Genomic DNA, 25,438 nt, shown 5'->3' with positions numbered 1-25,438 from the left:
AGCGAACTCAATATTTTTATACTCAGTTGAGCAGAGCTCACAGAGTATATTAAGTTTGATTGGATAACGGTTGGTTGTACATATATAAAGGAATCGAGATAGATATAGACTTCCATATATCAAAATAATCAGGATCGAAAAAAAATTTGATTGAGCCATGTCCGTCCGTCCGTCCGTCCGTCCGTCCGTCCGTCCGTCCGTCCGTCCGTTAACACGATAACTTGAGTAAATTTTGAGGTATCTTGATGAAATTTGGTATGTAGGTTCCTGAGCACTCATCTCAGATCGCTATTTAAAATGAACGATATCGGACTATAACCACGCCCACTTTTTCGATATCGAAAATTTCGAAAAACCGAAAAAGTGCGATAACTCATTACAAAAGACAGACAAAGCGACGAAACTTGGTAGATGGGTTAACGTTATGACGCAGAATAGAAAATTAGTAAGATTTTGGACAATGGGCGTGGCCCCGCCCACTTTTACAAGAAGGTAATTTAAAAGTTTTGCAAGCTGTAATTTGGCAGTCGTTGAAGATATCATGATGAAATTTGGCAGGAACGTTACTACTATTACTGTATATGTGCTAAATAAAAATTAGCAAAATTGGATTAAGAACACGCCCACTTTTTAAAAAAAAATTTTTTTAAATTCAAATTTTAACAAAAAATTTAATATCTTTACTGTATATAAGTAAATTAAGTCAAAATTCAACTCCAGTAATGATATGATGCAACAAAATACAAAAATAAAAGAAAATTTCAAAATGGGCGTGGCTCCGCCCATTTTCATTTAGTTTGTCTAGAATACTTTTATTGCCATAAGTCGAACAAAAATTTACCAATCCTTCTCAAATTTGGTAGGAGCATAGATTCTATGACGGTAACTGTTCTCTGTGAAAATGGGCGAAATCTGTGGAAGCCACGCCCAGTTTTTATACACAGTCCACCGTCTGTCCTTCCGCTCGGCCATTAACACAATAACTTGAGCAAAATCCGATATATCTTCACTAAACTTAGCCCACGTACTTACCTGAGCTCACTTTTTCTTGGTATAAAAAATGGGCGAAATCTGACCATAACCACGCCCACTTTATCGATACCGAAAATTACGAAAAATGAAAAAAATGCCATAATTCTATACCAAATACGAAAAAAGGGATGAAACATGGTAACTGGATTGGTTTGTTGACGCAAAATATAACTTTGGAAAAATCTTTGTAAAATGGGTGTGACACCTACCATATTAAGTAGAAGAAAATGAAAAAGTTCTACAAGGCGAAATCAACAGCCCTTGGAATCTTGGCAGGAATACTGTTAGTGGTATTGCATATATAAATAAATTAGCAGTACCCGACAGATGATTTTCTGGATCACCTGGTCCACATTTTGGTGGATATCACGAGAACGCCTTCACATATACATCTAAGGGCCACTCGCTTTTAAAACCCTCATTAATACCTTTAATTTGATATCCATATCGTACAAAATGGCGATATCTCGAAAAGGCGTCCACCTATAGAACTAATGCCCCCTCTCTCTTAAAATGCTCAGTAACACCTTTCGTTTGATGCACATATCGTACAAACACATTCTAGAGTCACCCCTGGCCCACCCTAATGACGATATCTCGAAAAGGCGTCCACCTATAGACCTCATGCCCACTCCCTCTTAAAATGCTCAGTAACACCTTTCGTTTGATACCCATACCGTACAAACATTCTAGAGTCACCCCTGGCCCACCCTAATGGCGATATCTCGAAAAGGCGTCCACCTATAGACCTAATGCCCACTCCCTCTTAAAATGCTCAGTAACACCTTTCATTTGATTCCCATATCGTACAAACACATTCTAGAGACACCCCTGGTCCACCTTTATGGCGATATCTCGAAACGGCGTCCACCTATGGAACTAAGGATCACTCCTTTTCAAAATACTCATTAACAGCTTTCATTTGATACCCATATCGTACAAACACATTATAGAATCACCCCTGGTCCACCTTAATGGGGACATCTCGAAAAGGCGTCCACCGATAGACCTAAGGCCCACTCCCTCTTAAAATGCTCAGTAACACCTTTCATTTGATACCCATATCGTACAAACAAATTCTAGAGTCAGCCCTGGTCTACCTTTATGGCGATATCCCTAAATGGCGTTCATCCATAGAACTATGGCCTATTCTCTCTTAAAATACTCTTTAATACCTTTCATTTGATACACATGTTATACAACCACATTCCAGGGTTACCCCAGATTGATTTTCCTTATTTTGTCTCCATAGCTCTCAACTGAGTATGTTATGTTCGGTTACACCCGAACTTAGCCTTCCTTACTTGTTTTATTGTAAGTTAATACAAACTTGCATTAGTTTATGTGGCCGTCATTTCGTCTGGGTATGCAACAGAGATCGTGAGTGCAAAGCGGACAAATATTAAGGCAAATTAATTTAATTAGTAATAAGTGTGACGAATATAGTACTCGTGGAGTGCACGGTGGATGGTAGAGGATTAAAGCAGAGACAAATTTTATACTTAAGGAGCATTGAGTTATGTTATCGATGCGACGTGGAGCTGGGAACCGTTCGCAGGAGATTAGTTGAGGCGAAATCTGGAAATTAATAGTGAGACATTAAAGGAGCAATATTTATGGATCAGTAATTGAGTTGCGTTTCACTATTCTTTCTTCTCTTTGCCTTAAGTTCAGATGCATAATTTATTATTTTTATTGTTGCATTGTTATAAAAAAAAATACTCGAAGGAACTCCTCCCGCCTTTGCAGCAATATCATTTGCGGCATGTACATCCGGTCCGCTCGGGTACTGGTTGCTTCAGGTACGAGGCCAACCATACATAATAAAACGTAAAACCTTCTAAGCTATCACATCAAATTTTGGGCTCAACATCTTATACTTCTAATATTCCTTTAAATAACAAAATAATCTTTCAGCGATAAATTTTTGAGTTCGACCTAAAGTACATATGTCCGTATTGCATTTCCGGCAAGTGCTCAATGGAGCAGTAGGTTTTCGGACAAATTTATCATAGTAAGTGAGTAAAACCACTGAAAAGTGAAAACAAAAATGGCTTACCTGTAAAATATATATGATGTATGGTTTATCATGGACGGTGTCGAAAGACAATGGGATGGACTTTGGAGCACTCGAACGAAAAGTCTTTCCGGAAGATTTTAGTTTTTTTTTGATGCCACCGGCTTGTAAGAGGAGTTAAAATTATATATGCACATAGTTAAACGAAAAAAAAAAACCCAAAGGCTTTGGTTGCTAAGTCATGAAAGAAAGTATTGCTGTCCATACCCGCAGTTGGAAGCAGATGGGGATACCTTCAACGAGTTGGGAGAGACAGTTGAAGGAAGACTTGATTTCCCTTGATGCTACCAATAAGGGTCACTTATAGCTAAACAGTGGTAGCTGGTGTGACTTCTTACGCCAAAATTTAAACATCAATTTAAAAAAATTATCATATGATTTTCACCCTATCATACTCTCCTAATCTTCCTACTTTCTTATTCCATATTCTTACACAAAATGAATTTGCACACAGCTTCCTGGAGCGGAAGTGGTATTCTGCATCTGAGTTCCTTTTCTGCTATCGGTGCGGGCGCTAACACAACAATTTACCCACTTTTTGTCTTTGACAGCCTGGCATAGGCGATTTAGTATATGATAGTCTCGTTAGACTTAACTGATTTCTCATGGGGCCGATCTTGCACAGAGCAAATGTTTGGTTAAGCCTGACCAGTAATTTTTATGATAATTAATAAAATGCACCGAAAAAATAACGCCAGTAAATTCGACAAATAGGGATGTTTACTCTTGAATTAACAGACATACGGTAAAATTGATTGTATTATTGTTAATTCCACAAAGTTTTTTTTTGTCAAGAGAACACTTATGCTTAGTAATTTTAACCAAAGAGAAACTGTAGGTCTCAAGCTAGCAATAGTCTAAAAAAATTAAAGATTCCCAATCAATCTAACTGATTTATCTGTTAAAAGAAGTGATGCGACAACTGCTGATATTCTGCGAATGCACCAGAAAAGAGAAACTTACGCTCACGGCACTCACTACTTCCCCTACAAAAATCGTTGGACCATGTGGTCCACTGGAGTACTTACCATTATACTCCACTGTAATGCAGCAATGGTCCACCTCATGTTTCTACACGAACATATTGTAAGCCGATCATTGCTCCTTTTTAACGATTGTAATCACTACACGATGTTTATTGAACTGTGAGTACTCCATGGATTACTCAGATGTAATGCGGAGCTGGAGTATATGGTCCCGTCCTAGGACATCGCAATGTTAATTGGACCATATTTTTTGTATAAATTGTGGTTAATTTTGGAGCACTCCGTCCATACTTGCATGCATGGAGTACTCGCGATTTTTGCAGGGTTTGTTGCTATGACCACTGTGTCACAGATATTTTTGTATTGTCAACAGTGCTGGCGGAAATCTGTTATTTTAATAGTTCTAATGGGTATTCCTGCGGTTATAGTTATAATTGTTAAGTTAACTGAGCTATAGCTCACCGATGATGAAATTTGTGTTTTATAATTTGACTGTTGGAATTCAATTCAAAATCAATAATTTATGCGAAATTGATTCAACAGCTATTTGTGATGGATTTTAAATTTTACAGAAATTTTGATTGAACTGACCCGTCATTTGTTTGATTTCACAAGTCTCTTTCAGTGCGAAATATTGGTATGGTGAAACGATAGGTTAGGTTAGGTTAGGTTGAACTGGCCGGTCCATGAGGACCTCACATAGACTGAATGAGTCCGTAGTGTTACCAGACGTTCTCATAACGACCAAACTGGAAAACCATATCAAAACCCATGACCTATGTTTTAAAATAACTGCGTCCTTTTGGCAAATGCTGGCAAACGCAGGGCACGATCACATAACATGCTCGATCGTTTCCTCCTGCAAGCCGCACTTCCTACATCTGCTGTCAGGTTAAGGTTGTAAGACCTACACATAATCTTTGACACTTTACAGCCCCGCGCTTGAACCCCCGCCTTTTCCGCTTTGTTGATCATGTGCACCTCTCTCCTTCGCTTAATCTCGCCCAGTCTAATTGGAACGTCTACGGAGCAAGCTTCACGGGATGCGCCCTTTTTAGCTAGTTCATCCGCTTTTTAATTCCCAACTATTCGCATATGCCCTGGGGCCCAGTATATATGTATGCTTTTACCCATCCGGATTCTTTCTAGGAATTGCTTCGCTTAATCTCGCCCAGTCTAATTGGAACGTCTACGGAGCAAGCTTCAAGGGACGCGCCCTTTTTAGCTAGTTCATCCGCTTTTTAATTCCCATCTATTCGCATATGCCCTGGGACCCAGTATATATGTATGCTTTTACCCATCCGGATTCTTTCTAGGGATTGCTTACACTCTAACACACTTTTAGATGCTGTGCTATGCGAGATTTTTGCCTTAAGTACTGCTTGGCTGTCAATATAAAAGTTGACACTGCTGCAGTTTAAGCTATTCTCTTCTAGTGTTTCTACTGCTTTGGTTACGGCTAATACTTCCGTTTGGAAAACACGTACAGTGATCTGGTAGGATCTGTTTATTTTCGGATCAGCACAATATACCGCAGAGCCTACTCCTTCCACTACTTTGAAACCATCTATGTATACACATATTGCACCAACCTTCCACCTCAATTGTGCCTTTAGGAGCCGAGCCCTCTCGAAGATCAGATAGGGAATCAGATAGTCTGTTCAACTTGTAATTGGTGACGCTATACTATTGTGGCGAATGTTGACATCACTAGGCTGTTAGTAAATAATCACGCAACAACAAAAACATTAAAGCAAGCCACACTTGTGTACATGAACACTTCAATCATCATTTACGCACATACATGGAAGGCGCGAGGAGTATATGCGCACACATAACCAGCAGCTAGAAGTGAAGAGGTATCCCACACACACACATGTAATTATCAGCCGAAGTTCTTACTCACACATACACACGCTTATAACTAATTACCAAGCAGGAGATACAAGAATTCTAGAAGGTGAAACGTCTAGACTTTTCGAGAAATATGCGGACGGGGTAGCAAAGAGTATAAAAGCTGCGCAAGCTGAGTAATAACTAATCAGTTTTGATTTAAACACGCTATTGGTTGCGAAGTATAATTGTGAAGTACTACTCCCAAAGTAATCTAAATAAAGACCGCTTTGCAATATTGAATATTGGAGTGATTTATTCAACAGTTTAGCGATTCGAACGTGAGCAGAAGGTTTCAAATAAGCGGAATTTCCATAAATTCGTCACACTATTATGGTCGTATGGGATACGCCCGAGGCACTAAGCCTCGTTGCAGTTTGGTGAAACGATAATTTCAGAATATATTTTTTCCAAGCTCCTCAAGTTTGCCCATGGTCGAATGAAAAAAATCCTAGGTCACTTGACTACATGCAGAAATCTGCTCTCCGTGTCGCGCAAAACACTTCTTTTGTACCTCATTAAAATAATTTTAATTTTTGTACTAAATAACAGTTCTTCCTTTAATTGTGCATTTGTCTGCGGTTTAGAAATTGCATTATGTTGCAGCAATCGAAACAATGGCATAATTTGTTGGTTGTACGTGTCAGTCTGAAATCTTGGTCTCACCTTCCCTCCCCTCTCCTTAAACTCGACGGATCAACGCAAATTGCATTTGCGGTTCATTGCATTTTAATTGGCTTGATTTAAATTTTTTTCTTGATTTCAAATTTACAGCCTGTTGAATGTTTAAGACTGAAAATAAGGAGATACATAAATAAAACCATTTGCACATACAGAAATACCCTTTTTAGAAATTCAAACAATGGCAACAATTTGTATACAATGTTGCTAATCCCATCATTAGGCCATGTTTTTTAATTACAACAAAATAGTTGGCTGAAAACTTTGACGTTGTCATTTTGCATTTTGACTCGTTGCGCACAAAATACAAACAAATAATGCAATCAGACGCATATCCACACATTTTTTTGGGTTTTGTTTGTTTCTGCGTCACTTGGCTGACATTAAACGCGCGCATATCTTGAAAATTTATTATTCTGCATATTACAATTCTTCTTTAGCAATATCGTGAATGTAGATACATTCATATGTAGTCTTATTTAATTTATTTAAGACTCATAATATTACAATTAGCCTACTTCTAAACTCAAAATGTTTCAAGACTGAGGAAGGCTAATATAGAGGTTTTCTGGTCAATAAAGACCTCACATCGACTAAATGTGTCCATAGTGTTAACAAAATTTGTTGGACGACCAAACGGAAGAACCCCAATCAGGTACCAGAACTTATGTTATATAATAACTTCGACCTCTTGGCAAAAGTAGAAGTTTTTTAGGACCAAGCTTAATTGCTGTCTCGAGATCTGGCAACTTTGCCGCCCCTAATAGCGGGAGCCTTGACTTGGTCAGCGCAGCACACGAACACAGAATGTGCTCAGCCGTTTCTCCCTCCAGCTCGCACTTCCTACATCTGCTGTTACTAACGAGGTTTAACTTATTGGCACGTAACGCTACAAGGCAGTGTCCAGTTAGTATATCCATCGTGAGTGTTAAGTCTTCTCTCTTCTGTCCACGCCTGTTTTGCTTGATGAATCATATGCTAATGCTGTATACTTTTAATTTCTCCCAAATGGATTGGGACATCTACTGTCGATTCTGTGAGTGCTGCACACTGCTTTGCCAACTCATCAGCCTTTTCTTTACTTTCTATCCCTTTATGACCTGGAATCCAGCATGGATGTATGATGCGGCCAGAGCCAAGAAATACTGTTTGAGGTTATTGCCTTAATCGCCGCCTGACTATCAATATATGTATTGACGCGACTGCAACTTAAGCGGCTCCTTCCGGAATTTCCCGTGATTCTTTACGGCTATAAGGCTAGGATCTACTTATTTCTGGATCGACACAGTACACAGTAGACCCGACCCCTTCCGTTAATTTAGAACTAAGATTGAGGATATTCTAGCTGAAAAAAAAAAATAGTTTCGAGTTGACTGAATGTAAAATAATTTTAATTATGTACTTAGTTGAATTTTGTTAAAAAGTTATTTTAATTTGCTTTAATTTTCTTCTATTTGCAGAACTCATTTTCAGGTGCGTATTTGCGACAGAAGTTAAATTTTTTCAATAATGATGTGGACAAATTTGCGGTTTTTACAGGTATTATGAAAATTTTAAAAAAGAAGTAGGGACGAAGGGGGGCTATCTTTCATGAATATAACTGAACTATAATCTTATTGCATCAGTTATCCGGATAGCTGGCGTTAACTTGTTCCGAAATGGCCAAAGTCGGTTAAGCACCAGTTGATGGATGATACTCTATACTGGAATTCTCTAACTTTTCTAACAATATGCGCCGCCATTGCTATATAACGAATCGATAAATATAAAGATATCGATTTCCAATAAAACATTTTTTTCGATATTCGTTAATTTTTGATCAGCTAACGAAGACAAATAATTGAAGAATATTTTAATTTTACCAACGGGATTAGTTATGAAGACGCTTTCCTTTCATTTAAATTAAGTTAGCGAGAACCGGTAGTTAAAATTTCTACAAGTCGCATCGTTAAAAGTTAGACCTAGTTACATATAACGTGATTATCTTCTTTCTCGTGAAGGGGTTGTGTAGCGCAACCGTCTCAGCGCAATATGTAGCTTCTTCAATCAAATTGTCAACCTCTCCTACCCGTGGCGAATCCTGTTTCATTAACAGCCGAGGCTCTGGTGACCCCGAACACCTGATTGATCTAGCCCCTAGAAGTTCGGGATGGCCTAGATGGTTGCATGCAGACGCGTTAAATAATGATTACTAATGGTAATGATTAGCCGTTTCATTGATTATTTTCTTTAAACGCCTTTTAATGATTACTTGCAATTGATTAAAAAAATCTTGATTTTTTCCGATTATTGAAAAAAATTAAAAAATATCAGAAATAATCAAAAAAATCAAAAGTAATTATTATTTTTGATTATTTTTTTTATTTTTTAAATTTTTTTTGAATTTTTTTTATTATTTTTCCGCTTTGTAGAAAAAAAAATTCTCTTGTGTTGCATGCATACAAGTACATTTTAGAATGCAATAGTAAATCGTAAGCGCTTATCGAGGCGAATATATACATGCAACATATAGGGCGTATGGTATATGGGCATTGGTCTAAACATATTCTCCGGTAAGTATACACACATGGGCATTATTAAATTCATTATATAAAATAATAATGGTTTCATCCTTAAGCCAATTTTGTTTTGTATCTAAAATTAATATATCCGCTATTTTGGATTAAGTTATGGCTATGTATTGATTGTTTTGTAATCAAAGTTTATCATATTGTTCGCATTATTTTAGTAATATTGGTTTCATATCATCGCCACTATGTGAGTGTTCTTCGTCCCATTTAGAGAGCTTTATCATAAATAAGTATTTTTCTTCGTTGATATATTTTGAACGACTCAAAATTTTTGTTTTCCGCCTTCGGATTATTAATACTGAGGTCAAGATAAGTATTTTAAGTAATTTTATAGATTCTAGATGTAATTATAAGAAATTAAAAAACAAGTTCCAACCTAATGTGCATGGACATATGTTAATAAGTTTATCTGGGATATAACAACTTCTGGTTAGACAACTGATCATGATGATAAATGACAACTTATAATCGAAAATATCTAAAATAATCAAAAGTAATCATTTTGATTATTTTTGATTTTTTTCAATAATCGGAAAAAAATCATGATTTTTTTTTTTGATTTTTTTCTAATGGTAATCAATTAGTAATTGCTTTTTTCGGAAAACAATTGAAATAATCATTGGCCATTAAAATAGGCATCTAATTAATGGATTGCTAATGCTAATTGAAATTAAACCGGTTTGGTTGCATGTGGTCATACCAAATCGTTCCCGATATAGTCGGGCTTGTACTGAACGTACCGGATCTGCATCCGGTAAAGGACTACATATAAACATCGATTACACTCCCCAAGGCCTTTGGGAGTGTTCTTATCGCTACAACAACAACAACAACGTGATTTATAATTCCTGTAGTTGAATTCACTAACTTTCTCAACGATGTTCGCCATATCTTTATTCTCGAATCGATAACTATGACGATGTCGATATTCAGTTACCATTTTTTTTATCGATATTGGTTAAACTATAGTCAGCGTTAATCATCAATAATAGCGTTTACTTAGTTAGTTATGTTAAAACTGAGATAATGAATAGCACAATTGTTATCGTTAGTTAAAATTTCGAAAAGTCGCATCGTTAAAAGTTAGTGAATTTCACCACTCAACAGTCGTTGTGCTCGACATGCTCGTATATTATATTACCCACCATTTCAACCAATTCCATGTCATGCTGAGATCACCTTCTAACAGTTGTCGTTACAAAAATGTTCTATTTAAACAATCTTTTGCAAATCGTCTCAGAATTCCATATCATTTATATTTACCGTCGATTTTCGAACATTTTGTCAGAAAATCTTTCATGATATATTCGTTAACATCTTATTGAATTAAACTGGAGAAAATATATGTAAATCTTAGCTGAACAACCGGTTCTATGGGATATATCTCTTATATGAACGACCGGGTAGAAAGAAAGGTATTCATGTTAAGAGTGAATAAAATTTAAACTTATAAATACATTCCTAAAAATGGAACATTTTGACACCCTCTATAACTTTCTTATGAAACTTATGTACATACCCCATATATGTACATATGTTTCATACCATTTTCAGTACCATTTTTACCACAGTTTTAAAAATATAATATAAGTTTTACGCTTACTCTTAATATAAATATCATTTTTATGATAGCCGTTCGTATATTACCGATGTTCGTCGCTTTTCAAAAAAAAAAAAAAAAAAAATTGAATGACATATTCGTGAAAATCCCACCAATTTCCACGTCCAAAGTTCTTAAATTTAGTTTGGAGAACGAAAGTGACACTGTAGATTGCACAATGTCGAGACCGGTTTCTGTCAAAATCAAATTTGCCAATGGATGGCTTTTTTATCAAATTTAATTTCCTTGTTCACACAGAGCGACAAAATTTAAAAAAGTCCAGAGCCGTAGACTAAATAAGCTTATTGGGAAATTGAAAGTATTCCCAATATACGAAAATTTAAAAAACTCACTCTACTTAAAAGTGACTATAATTTTTCAAATTTTCAAAATTTTTAGGGAAGTATTGAATAAGCGCTACATCAGGGGTCTGTTTCGTAGAATTGACAAGTTATATTTTGTCACGACATAATTTTGACGTTTTATCAATGGCAACTTAAAAGTAAGGCAAATCAAACAAAGTATGAATAATTGACGACTAAAACATTTTGTTTTTTTAGGAGTTCTTACATAAAATTTTTTGAACAAGTGTATTAACCCTTTTAGGGACTTTCGCATGTGATAAGCGGCAAGTACGAATAGCCTAACTCGGTTCGAAAGCAAATTGACTTATATTTCGGTTTAAGGGTTAGCGGATAAGATAGACGGCTTGATGATACCCCGGTCGTAGGAGATGACTAAAATCCATTGACCTAAAGGTTCCAGGGGCCAAAAAAAAAGTATAATTGCCGATGCAATGGGGCTAGTACCAGAAGTATCTAATACACCCCTTAATCTTTCAGGCATGTACAACAACTGGAAATAGTTTGCCCTGATTACTGATCCTACCACCAGAATAGTGGACAACTGCAACAGAATGCCAGCATTCTTGTCATTAAAGCCTTGAAAGCTCAACATCCCGCGACTCGCCAAAGGTTATCGGCTCTTGCCGTTCTCCATTAATGAGTGCGATGAAGAAAAACAAAATTCATTCAGCGGGTTACATTTTTTTACAATTGACGCAAGAACTCCTGCAGAAAAGAGAGATCTATCTGTCAAGTTAACTGTTGCTTTGTTGAATATATATTGTTCTAAAGTTTTTTGTAAAAATTGTTTCACAGAAAAGCTCAAGCTAGATTTTTTTATGTCCAATTTCATTGAAAAATAACAAAACTGCTCCGTCGGGTTTAAAAATTGTCGCATTGTCAAATATAATTTCCTTATTCATTTTCCCTTAGAAATAGCATTTGCGTTTATTAGTCTAAAAAACATTAAAATAATTAAAGAAAAAAACAATTAATTTGTATTCATTATATTGCAAATATTTGAATAAAGTCTGCCCTGCTATTGCTTCCGACTGAGCTATTTAGTTTTGTTGTTCTTGTAGCAGTGCTTCGCCCCATCCAATAGGTACGACCAATCACAATTGTCATCAATGTCCTCTAACGGGAGTCCACGGAAACTTGCTGTTTCAACAGGTGTTTACCATAATGAGAGGGGTGTTAGAGGCGTGGGTTCCACATTACAATTGAAGAAATGGTTGGTGTCATGTGGGGACACATTGTAAGCAGGACATACACATAATTCAAAATTTTAGATTGTATTACTTTTTCTTTATACATAATTCCTTCCAAAAAAATAAACGTTTTTGAATTTTGAGAAAAATTTAATGTTTTTTCAGTCGTCTGATTACATTCTGAATTTTACCTTCTAGGGGGGAAAAGTTTGTTGTTCGAAGACACTTTTTCGATATCGAAAATTTCGAAAAATCGAAAAAAAGGGGGGGGGCAGGGGGAGTAGCCCGCGATTTAGTGCTACTATGACCATTTTTTTAATTCAGGAGAGTCTTTAGTTGTTCCATGCGCAATTTTTAAGCCGAATATCAAAAGCAACGAAAATCTGCATTTCGTTTTAATATTAGCCGTGTTTTTTTTTACACCGTATACGTTTCGTTTGCGCGTGAAAAAAACGCCTATCCTCGCTTAGATAATGCTTAGGAGACCCATCTAGCGGCTGTGGTTAAACAACTAGCTACAGCAACAGGGTGTACCGAAAAGCGGAGACACAACGCTCTGATGGCCATAGGGTATAACATATAGCTGAATCAGTGGACACACATAGAATACATAGAATTAGTGTAGAGGGTGAAACAAAGACATATATTTTAGTTACATCTGAGTATTGAAATTTAGTAGGACAAAATTTATGCCCAGCAATTTCAGAGGTGTATTTAAAGTTTGTCGCTTAGCAATCCATATAAAGTTTAAGCGTAAACGGATATACGCGTGTTAAAAAACACCGCTATTTTAGTGAAGTGTGAAAGATAAAAATCTATATATAACAAGTAAGGAAGGTTAAGTTCGGGTGCAACCGAACATTACATACTCAGTTGAGAGCTATGGTGACAACATGAGGGAAAATAACAATGTAGGAAAATGAACCGAGGGAAACCCTGGAATGTGTTTGTATGACATGCGTATCAAATGAAAGGCATTAAAAGAGTATTTTATGAGGGAGTGGGCAATAGTTCTATAGGTGGACGCCATTTAGGGATATAGCCATAAAGGTGGATCAGGGTTGACTCTAGAATGCGTTTGTACGATATGGGTATCGAATGAAAGGTGTTAATGATAATTTTAAAAGGGAGTGGGCCTAAGTTCTATAGGTGGACGCCGTTTCGAAATATCGCCATAAAAGTGGAACAGGGGTGACACTAGAATGTGTTTGTACGATATGGGTATCAAATTAAAGGTATTAATGAGGGTTTTAAAAGGGAGTGGTGGTTGTTGTATAGGTGGTCGGTCACCTTTTCGAGATATCGCCATAAAGGTGGACCAGGGGTGACTCTAGAATGCGTTTGTACGATATGGGTATCGAATGAAAGGTGTTAATGAGTATTTTCAAAGGGAGTAATCCTTAGTTCCATAGGTGGACGCCGTTTAGAGATATCGCCATAAAGGTGGACCAGGGGTGACCCTAGAATTTGTTTGTACAATATGGGTATCAAAAGAAAGGTGCTAATGAGTATTTTAAAAGGGAGTAATCCTTAGTTCCATAGGTGGACGCCGTTTCGAGATATCGCCATAAAGGTGGACCAGGGGTGACCCTAGAATTTGTTAGTACAATATGGGCATCAAAAGAAAGGTGTTAATGAGTATTTTAAAAGGGAGTGGGCCTTAGTTCTATAGGTGGACGCCGTTTCGAAATATCGCCACAAAGGTGGACCAGGGGTGACTCTAGAATGTGTTTGTACGATATGGGTATCAAATTAAAGGTATTAATGAGGGTTTTAAAAGGGAGTGGTGGTTGTTGTATAGGTGGTCGCATTTTCGAGATATCGCCATAAAGGTGGACCAGGGGTGACTCTAGAATGCGTTTGTACGATATGGGTATCAAATGAAAGGTGTTAATGAGTATTTTTAAAGGGAGTAATCTTAGTTCCATAGGTGGACGCCGTTTAGAGATATCGCCATAAAGGTGGACCAGGGGTGACCCTAGAATTTGTTTGTACAATATGGGCATCAAACGAAAGGTGTTAATGAGTATTTTAAAAGGGAGTGGGCCTTAGTTCTATAGGTGGACGCCGTTTCGAAATATCGCCATAAAAGTGGACCAGGGGTGACACTAGAATGTGTTTGTACGATATGGGTATCAAAAGAAAGGTGTTAATGAGTATTTTAAAAGGGAGTAATCCTTAGTTCCATAGGTGGACGCCGTTTCGAGATATCGCCATAAAGGTGGACCAGGGGTGACCCTAGAATTTGTTTGTACAATATGGGCATCAAACGAAAGGTGTTAATGAGTATTTTAAAAGGGAGTGGGCCTTAGTTCTATAGGTGGACGCCGTTTCGAAATATCGCCATAAAAGTGGACCAGGGGTGACAGTAGAATGTGTTTGTACGATATGGGTATCAGAAGAAAGGTTTTAATGAGTATTTTAAAAGGGAGTAATCCTTAGTTCCATAGGTGGACGCCGTTTCGAGATATCGCCTTAAAGGTGGACCAGGGGTGACCCTAGAATTTGTTTGTACAATATGGGCATCAAACGAAAGGTGTTAATGAGTATTTTAAAAGGGAGTGGGCCTTAGTTCTATAGGTGGACGCCGTTTCGAAATATCCCCATAAAAGTGGACCAGGGGTGACACTAGAATGTGTTTGTACGATATGGGTATCAAAAGAAAGGTATTAATGAGGGTTTTAAAAGGGAGTGGTGGTTGTTGTATAGGTGGTCGCATTTTCGAGATATCGCCATAAAGGTGGACCAGGGGTGACTCTAGAATGCGTTTGTACGATATGGGTATCAAATGAAAGGTGTTAATGAGTATTTTAAAAGGGAGTAATCTTAGTTCCATAGGTGGACGCCGTTTCGAGATATCGCCATAAAGGTGGACCAGGGGTGACCCTATAATTTGTTTGTACAATATGGGCATCAAACGAATGGTGTTAATGAGTATTTTAAAAGGGAGTGGGCCTTAGTTCTATAGGTGGATGCCGTTTCGAAATATCGCCATAAAAGTGGACCAGGGGTGACACTAGAATGTGTTTGTACGATATGGGTATCAAATTAAAGGTATTAATGAGGGTTTTAAAAGGGAGTGGTGGTTGTTGTATAGGTGGTCGCCTTTTCGAGATATCGCCATAAAGGTGAACCAGGGGTGACTCTAGAATGCGTTTGTACGATATGGGTATCGAATGAAAGGTGTTAATGAGTATTTTCAAAGGGAGTAATCCTTAGTTCCATAGGTGGACGCCGTTTAGAGATATCGCCATAAAGGTGGACCAGGGGTGACCCTAGAATTTGTTTGTACAATATGGGTATCAAAAGAAAGGTGTTAATGAGTATTTTAAAAGGGCGTGGGGCTTAGTTCTATAGGTGGACGCCTTTTCGAGATATCGCCATAAAGGTGGACCAGGGGTGACTCTAGAATGAGTTTGTACGATATGGGTATCAAATTAAAGGTATTAATGAGAGTTTTAAAGGGGAGTGGTGGTAGTTGTATATGTGAAGGCGTTTTCCAGATATCGACCATAATGTGGACCAGGGTGACCCAGAACATTATCTGTTGGATACCGCTAATTTATTTATATATGTAATACCTGCCAAGATTTTAAGAACTTTTTCATTTTCTTCTACTTAATATGGTAGGTGTCACAACCATTTTATAAAGTTTTTTCTAAAGTAATATTTCGCGTCAATAAAACAATCCAATTACCTTACCATGTTTCATCCCTTTTTTCGTATTTGGTATAGAATTATGGTATATTTTTCATTTTTCGTAATTTTCGATATTGAAAAAGTGGGCGTGGTCATAGTCGGATTTCGTTCATTTTTTATACCAAGATAAAGTGAGTTCAAGTAAGCACGTGAACTAAGTTCATTAAAGATATGTCGATTTTTGCTCAATTTATCGTGTTAACGGCCATGCGGAAGGACAGACGGACGACTGTGTATAAAAACTGGGCGTGGCATCAACCGATTCCGCCCATTTTCACAAAAAACAGTTAACGTCATAAAATCTATGCCCCTACCAAATTTCAAAAGGATTGGTTAATTTTTGTTCAACTTATGGCGTTAAAATTATCCTAGACAAATTAAAAGAAAAAGGGCGGAGCCACGCCCATTTTGAAATTTTCTTTTATTTTTGTATTTTGTTGCACCACATCATTACTGGAGTTGAATGTTGACATAATATACTTATATACTGTAAAGATATTAAATTTTTTGTTAAAATTTTACTTTAAAAAAATTTTTTTTTTAAAAGTGGGCGTGGTCCTTCTCCGATTTTGCTAATTTTTATTAAGCGTACATATAGTAATAGGGGTAATGTTCCTGCCAAATTTCATCATGATATCTTCAACGACTGCCAAATTACAACTTGCAAAAGTTTTAAATTACCTTCTTTTAAAAGTGGGCGGTGCCACGCGCATTGTCCAAAATTTTACTAATTTTCTATTCTGCGTCATAAGTTCAACTCATCTACCAAGTTTCGTCGCTTTGTCTGTCTTTTGTAATGAATTATCGCACTTTTTCGGTTTTTCGAAATTTTCGATATCGAAAAAGTGGGCGTGGTTATAGTCCGATATCGTTCATTTTAAATAGCGATCTGAGATGAGTGCTCAGGAACCTACATACCAAATTTCATCAAGATACCTCAAAATGTACTCAAGTTATCGTGTTAACGGACGGACATGGCTCAATCAAATTTTTTTCGATCCTGATTATTTTGATATATGGAAGTCTATATCTATCTCGATTCCTTTATATATGTACAACCAACCGTTATCCAATCAAACTTAATATACTCTGTGAGCTCTGCTCAACTGAGTATAAAAAAGGAAGGCTAAAATGTGTGTTAGTTGGTCGCCGGTGTTTGAGGAAATGCGTCGGTCGATTTTGTTCAAACTTTCACACAACTTGCGTAGACCTCACGCGGTGGTTACTATATAGGTTTGGTTGCGACCGACGTACAGGGTCTCGAGGTATAGGCCGAAACGTGGGCGCGAGTACCCTTTAAAATGTGTTTATAAAATATGGATAACAAATGAAAGCTGTTGATGAGTGCTTTAGTAGAGGGTAATTTTCATACCCCTGGGTGACTAGGGTCTCGAGATAGAGGCCAAAACGTGGCCAGTGAATGCCTAGACAGTGTTTATACAATATGGATATCAAATGAAAGTTGAGTGCTTTAGTACAGAGTAATATATTATCCAGAGGCGGACTGGGACTGGGATTAGGACAATGGCTGGGACTGAGACTCGGAGTGGGACTGGGAATGGGACTAGAATAAAATGCATACCACCCTCTGGGACAGGCAATAAGGAATGCAGAAGAAATTGAGAGAAGAGAAAAGGAGATTGAGAAAGAAATAGAAAGAGACGAAGGTGGAGATAGATGAAGCGAAAAAGACGGAGGGAGGAGTGAGTAAAAGGATTAGGAAAAAGTGAAGAGGGGGGAGGGCAGAGTCAGACGGAAAAAGCTTTAGGGCAGAACAACGTCTGCCGGGTCTTCTTGTATAATCTTTCCAATGTACATGTTCACAAACTTCACTTTTCACAATTTTCGCCAAAAAAGGCGAAATGTATTGGGGATAAATGATACATTTTATAAAATTTCAGCGAAATCAGGAGACGTTAACAAAAGCTTATATGGGGATGCACACTGTATAGGACCATAGGACCGGATTTTTCTTAAGAACAAAGAAAACAACTTGCAAGAGCTATCATTTTGCTTTGTCACGAAGTCAGTTTCAGAGATATAACAAGTAAGGAAGGCTAAGTTCGGGTGTAACCGAACATTACATACTCAGTTGAGAGCTGTGGATACAAAGTAATGGAAAATCACCATGTTGTAAAAAGAACCTAGGGTAACCCTGGTATGTGTTTGTATGACATGTGTATCAAATGAAAGGTATTAAAGAGTATTTTATGAGGGAGTGGGCCATAGTTCTATAGGTGGACGCCATTTAGGGATATAGCCATAAAGGGGACCAGGGGTGACTCTAGAATTTGTTTGTACTATATGGGTATCAAATGAAAGGTGTTACTGAGCATTTTAAGAGGGAGTGGGCCTTAGGTCTATCGGTGGACGCCTTTTCGAGATATCGCCATTAAGGTGGACCAGGGGTGACTCTAGAATGTGTTTGTACGATATGGGTATCAAATGAAAGGTGGTAATGAGTATTTTAAAAGGGAATGTACTTTAGTTCTATAGGTAAACGCCTTTTCGTGAAATCGCCATAAAGGTGGACCAGGGGTGACTTTAGTATATGTTTGTACGATATGGGCATCAAATGAAAGCTGTTAATGAGTATTTTGAAAAGAAGTGATCCTTAGTTCCATAGGTGGACGCCTTTTCGAGATATCGCCATTAAGGTGGGCCAGGGGTGACTCTAGAATGTTTGTACGATATGGGTATCAAACGAAAAGTGTTACTGAGCATTTTAAGAGGGAGTGGGCATTAGGTCTAGGGTGGGCCATTAGGGTGGGCCAGGGGTGACTCTAGAATGTGTTTGTATGATATGGGTATCAAATGAAAGATGGTAATGAGTATTTTAAAAGGGAGTAATCCTTAGTTCTATAGGTGGACGCCTTTTCGAGATATCGCCATAAAGGTGGACCAAGGGGTGACTCTAGAATGTTTGTACGATATGGGTATCAAACGAAAGGTGTTACTGAGCATTTTAAGAGGGAGTGGGTATGAGGTCTATAGGTGGACGCCTTTTCGAGATATCGTCATTAGGGTGGGCCAGGGGTGACTCTAGAATGTGCTTATACGATATGGGTATCAAACGAAAGGTGTTACTGAGCATTTTAAGAGGGAGTGGGCATTAGGTCTATAGGTGGACGCCTTTTCGAGATATCGCCATTAGGGTGGGCCAGGGTGACTCTAGAATGTGTTTGTACGATATGGGTATCAAATTAAAGGTGGTAATGAGTATTTTAAAAGGGAGTAATCCTTAGTTCTCTAGGTGGACGCCTGTTCGAGATATCGCCATAAAGGTGTGCCAAGGGTGACTCTAAAATGTTTGTACGATATGAGTATCAAACGAAAGGTGTTACTGAGCATTTTAAGAGGGAGTGGGCATTAGGTCTATAGGTGGACGCCTTTTCGAGATATCGCCATTAGGGTGGGCCAGGGGTGACTCTAGAATGTTTGTACGATATGGGTATCAAACGAAAGGAGTTACTGAGCATTTTAAGAGGGAGTGGGCATTAGGTCTATAGGTGGACGCCTTTTCGAGATATCGCCATTAGGGTGGGCCAGGGGTGACTCTAGAATGTTTGTACGATATGGGTATCAAACGAAAGGTGTTACTGAGCATTTTAAGAGGGAGTGGACATTAGGTCTATAGGTGGACGTCTTTTCGAGATATCGCCATTAGGGTGGGCCAGGGGTGACTCTAGAATGTTTGTACGATATGGGTATCAAACGAAAGGTGTTACTGAGCATTTTAAGAGGGAGTGGGCATTAGGTCTATAGGTGGACGCCTTTTCGAGATATCGCCATTATGGTGGGCCAGGGGTGACTCTAGAATGTGTTTGTACGATATGTATATCAAATTAAAGGTATTAATGATGGTTTTAAAAGCGAGTGGCCCTTAGATGTATATGTGAAGGCGTTCTGGCGATATCGACCAAAATGTGGACCAGGTGATCCAGAAAATCATCTGTCGGGTACTGTTAATTTATTTATATATGCAATACCACTAACAGTATTCCTGCCAATATTCCAAGGGCTGTTGATTTCGCCTTGTAGATTTTTTTCATTTTCTTCTACTTAATATGGTAGGTGTCACACCCATTTTACAAAGTTTTTTTCCATAGTTATATTTTGCGTCAATAAACCAATCGAATTACCATGTTTCGTCCCTTTTTTCTTATTTGGTATAGAATTATGGCATTTTTTTCATTTTTCGTAATTTTCGATATCGATAAAGTGGGCGTGGTTATGGTCGGATTTCGGCCATTTTTTATACCAAGATAAAGTGAGTTTAGATAAGTACGTGGACTAAGTTTAGTAAAGATATATCGGTTTTTGCTCAAGTTATTTTGTTAACGGCCGAGCGGTGGACTGTGTATAAAAACTGGGCGTGGCTTCCACCGATGTCGCCCATTTTCACATAGAACAGTTACCGTCATAGAATCTATGTCCGTACCAAATTTGAGAAGGATTGGTAAATTTTTGTTCGACTTATGGCATTAAAAGTATTCTAGACAAACTAAATGAAAATGGGCGGAGCCACGCCCGTTTTGAAATTTTCTTTTATTTTTGTATTTTGTGCATCATATCATTACTGGAGTTGAATTTTGACTTAATTTACTTATATACAGTAAAGATATTAAATTTTTTGTTAAAATTTTAATTAAAAAAAAATTTTTTTTAAAAAGTGGGCGTGTTCTTCATCCAATTTTGTTAATTTTTATTTAGCACATATATAGTAATAGTGGTAACGCTCCTGCCAAATTTCATCATGATATCTTCAACGACTGCCAAATTACAGCTTGCAAAACTTTTAAATTACCTTCTTGTAAAAGTGGGCGGTGCCACGCCCGTTGTCCAAACTCTTACTAATTTTCTATTCTGCGTCATAACGTCAACCCATCTACCAAGTTTCATCGCTTTAACCACCTTTGGCAATGAATTATCGCATTTTTTCTGTTTTTCGAAATTTTCGATATCGAAAAAGTGGGCGTGGTTATAGTCCGATATCGTTCATTTTAAATAGCGATCTGAGATGAGTGCCCAGGAATCGACATAACAAATTTCATCAAGATACCTCAAAATTTACTCAAGTTATCGTGTTAACGGACAGACGGACGGACGGACGGACATGGGTCAATCAAATTTTTTTTCGATACTGATGATTTTGATATATGGAAGTCTATATCTATCTCGATTCCTTTATACCTTTACAACCAACCGTTATCCAATCAAAGTTAATATACTCTGTGAGCTCTGCTCAACTGAGTATAAAAAATATTTGGTGTGGGCATAAAACTGGACTACTTCTTTCTATTGACCTGTTTCACGCAAAATTAGGACAAGGGGCGATCTTCTTAATTGTCACTTCTATAACGCGGCGTCTACTTCGATTATGCCTTGTAAAAATGTTTTCAAAGCCCTTTCTCCAGGGAGTGGAATTTTAATTTGCAATCCTGCTATGATGGGACTGTTGAGAAACACATTCGACCAACGCCGCGCTTTTGTTGTTGTGCAACTTTTTCTAACCGCTTTCTGCGCATATATTTATTATTCCATAGAGTACATACTTGTATGCTTGCTCATACCGAATCTATGATTGTTTATGACACGTTGCAAAAATGCAAGAAATTAGTAAGCCCAATACACTGGTTTTTTGATAAGGCCTTCCGTACAGTGTAAAACAAGTAAACAAAATTCTTCAGAAGAATTGTTCAAATATACAAGCTGGAGTAGACCAAAGTAGTCTTCTTTCCTTGCTCTTTGAGAAAAATACTGTGATGTGGCTATGTGGTTTTTAATGATACTGGAAAATTAAGCTACATGTCCACAAGACAATTTTAAAATTTTACATTTCAACCTTCCTATCAGAAAGGTCGTAGCTTAAAATTTTTTTTAACAAGGACGAACCTCAGATATTCTATTAATTTACGACCACTCTATTAGGATATGTCTATTATATATATAATTTTTTTGTTTGTTTTGCAGAATTTGATTCATCCGCGACTAACGGTTCCAGTTTGGATTGTCTAAATTTGATTGTACAAAATATTAATCGAACAACCACACAAAGTGTGCCATCAAAGATTGTGGAAAGTAACAGCAATAACAATGCTAATCATAAAAGATATAACAGCAGCAGTGGCAGTAGCAATAATTTATTCAATACCAGCAACAAATCAACAGTTATAACACCCCCAACATCAACAGCAAGTATTGACGCCAATGCATCTCAAAGCTCATCACAATCATCGTTAAATGCGACTTTTAAACAAAAATGCACAACATGAAATTATAAATAGATAATTATTGTTAGAATAATGTAAATTTTTTAGTAATATTTTAAGTTGCACCTTTGGCTTTTTATACCTTTCATGAAAATGGAATGGTATTTTAATTTTGTCACGAAACCGAAAATTGTAAGTCCTTAAAGGAAAATAGATAGACCCACCATTAAGTATACCGAAATAATCAGGTTGAAGAGCTGAGTTGATTTAGCCATGTCCGTCTGTCCGTCTGTCTGTTTGTATGCAAACTAGTCCCTCAATTTTTGAGATATCTTGATAAAATTTGGTGAGCGGGTGTATTTTGGTGTCCGATTATACATTTGTTGGAACCGACCGGATCGGACCACTATAGCATATATCCTCCATACAACCGATTTTTCAGAACAAGAGGATTTTTGTAATATCTTACCCAATTTAACAGATTGAAGCTTCAAACTTCACCATATACTTTCGTATATTGCACATATTGTTGCCTGAAAAAATTGATGAGATCGGTCGTATATATAGTATATATCCCCCACAACCGATTGTTCAGATAAGGAACTTTTCGTAATTACTGCCCTATTTTAAGAGCTAGAGGCTTCAAATTTCAACAAATGCTTACGTATATAGCATATATTGTTGTCTGAAAAAATCATAAAGATCGGTGGTATATATAGTATATATATGGTGGTATATATAGTATATATATATAGTATATATATATATATATATTCGCAAATTTTAGCCCCATTTTAACAGCTAGAAGCTTCAAATTTCACCAAATACTTACGTATATAGCATATATTGTTGTCTGAAAAAATCATAGAGATCGGTTGTATATATAGTATATATCTCATACAACCGATTGTTCAGATAAGAAACTTTTCGCAATTTCTACCCCATTTTAACAGCTATAAGCTTCAAATTTCACCGATTGCTTACGTATATAGCATATATTGTTGTCTGAAAAAATCATAGAGATCGGTTGTATATATAGTATATATCTCATACAACCGATTGTTCCGATAAGAAACTGTTCGCAATTTCTACCCCATTTTAACAGCTATAAGCCTCAAATTTCACCGATTGCTTACGTATATAGCATATATTGTTTTCTGAAAAAATCATAGAGATCGGTTGTATATATAGTATATATCTCAAACAACCGATTGTTCAGATAAGAAACTTTTCGCAATTTCTACCCCATTTTAACAGCTATAAGCTTCAAATTTCACCGATTGCTTACGTATATTGTTGTCTGAAAAAATCATAGAGATCGGTTGTATATATAGTATATATCTCATACAACCGAATGTTCAGATAAGAAACTATTCGCAATTTCTACCCCATTTTAACATCTATAAGCTTCAAATTTCACCGATTGCTTACGTATATAGCATATATTGTTGTCTGAAAAAATCATAGAGATCGGCTATATATATAGTATATATCTCATACAACCGATTGTTCAGATAAGAAACTTTTCGCAATTTCTACCCCATTTTAACAGCTATAAGCTTCAAATTTCATCGATTGCTTACGTATATAGCATATATTGTTGTCTGAAAAAATCATAGAGATCGGTTGTATATATAGGATACATCTCATACCACCGATTGTTCAGATAAGAAACTTTTCGCAATTTCTACCTCATTTTAACAGCTATAAGCTTCAAATTTCACCGATTGCTTACGTATATAGCATATATTGTTGTCTGAAAAAATCATAGAGATCGGTTGTATATATAGTATATATCTCATACAACCGATTGTTCAGATAAGAAACTTTTCGCAATTTCTAACCCATTTTAACAGCTATAAGCTTCAAATTTCACCGATTGCTTACGTATATAGCATATATTGTTGTATGAAAAAATCATAGAGATCGGTTATATATATAGTATATATCTCATACAACCGATTGTTCAGATAAGAAACTTTTCGCAATTTCTACCCCATTTTAACAGCTATAAGCTTCAAATTTCACCGATTGCTTACGTATATAGCATACATTGTTGTCTGAAAAAATCATAGAGATCGGTTGTATATATAGTATATATCTCATACAACCGATTGTTCAGATAAGAAACTTTTCGCAATTTCTACCCCATTTTAACAGCTATAAGCTTCAAATTTCACCGATTGCTTACGTATATAGCATATATTGTTGTCTGAAAAAATCATAGAGATCGGTTGTATATATAGGATACATCTCATACAACCGATTGTTCAGATAAGAAACTTTTCGCAATTTCTACCTCATTTTAACAGCTATAAGCTTCAAATTTCACCGATTGCTTACGTATATAGCATATATTGTTGTCCGAAAAAATCATAGAGATCGGTTGTATATATAGTATATATCTCATACAACCGATTGTTCAGATAAGAAACTTTTCGCAATTTCTACCCCATTTTAACAGCTATAAGCTTCAAATTTCACCGATTGCTTACGTACATATATAGCATATATTGTTGTCCGAAAAAATCATAGAGATCGGTTGTATATATAGTATATATCTCCTACAACCGATTGTTCAGATAAGGATCTTTGCGCAATTTCTTCCCCATTTTAACAGCTAGAAGCTTCAAATTTCACCAAATGCTTACGTATATAGCATATATTGTTGTCTGAAAAAATCATAGAGATCGGTGATATATATATTATATACCTCATATAAACTGTATTTTTTTGCCCCTTTTTACGGCTAGAAGCTTCAAAATTCAAAATATTTCATCAAATAGTTACGTTTACGTCATATATTGTTGAAATACGTGATTCGTAGTCATAGTTTTTACACGCAGACCACAAAAAACCTGAAACTTTGCATCCTCACACAAAGTACCTACCTATTTTTTATTTTATACTTATCTTAAAAATCGTTTAGGTATGTATGTAGATCTGTTCACTAGATATTTCTTATCTTATACATCCGATTATTCGGAGATTACGAACGGGATAAGTTTATTGTTCAGCCCCATTCATGAAATGTATGAATTCTTCGGCATAGCCGAAGACAGTCCCGTCCTTACTTGTTTTAATTTGTTTGCTGAACAACACACATTTTTAAGGATGACATCTTCTAAAAGAT

The 25,438-nt window shown here is 36.8% G+C and overlaps 1 protein-coding gene across 1 annotated transcript in view; it reads left to right on the top strand.

Moving 5' to 3' along the window:
* nau (nautilus) overlaps positions 1 to 22,908 on the top strand; it is a 148,805-nt gene extending 125,897 nt beyond the window's left edge. The window contains exons 4-5 of the mRNA XM_067770902.1: positions 8,130 to 8,208; positions 22,067 to 22,908. Coding sequence (XP_067627003.1) covers positions 8,130 to 8,208; positions 22,067 to 22,368 — 381 coding nt within the window. The 3' untranslated portion in view covers positions 22,369 to 22,908. The remainder of the gene's footprint in view (positions 1 to 8,129; positions 8,209 to 22,066) is intronic.
* Positions 22,909 to 25,438: the final 2,530 nt, after the last annotated feature.

This window comes from Eurosta solidaginis, chromosome 1, assembly GCF_040869045.1.
Source record: "Eurosta solidaginis isolate ZX-2024a chromosome 1, ASM4086904v1, whole genome shotgun sequence".
NCBI classification, from domain to species: Eukaryota; Metazoa; Arthropoda; class Insecta; order Diptera; family Tephritidae; genus Eurosta; species Eurosta solidaginis.
The sequence above is the reverse complement of the archived record's forward strand: the minus strand, read 5'-3'. Positions and strand labels throughout refer to the sequence as shown.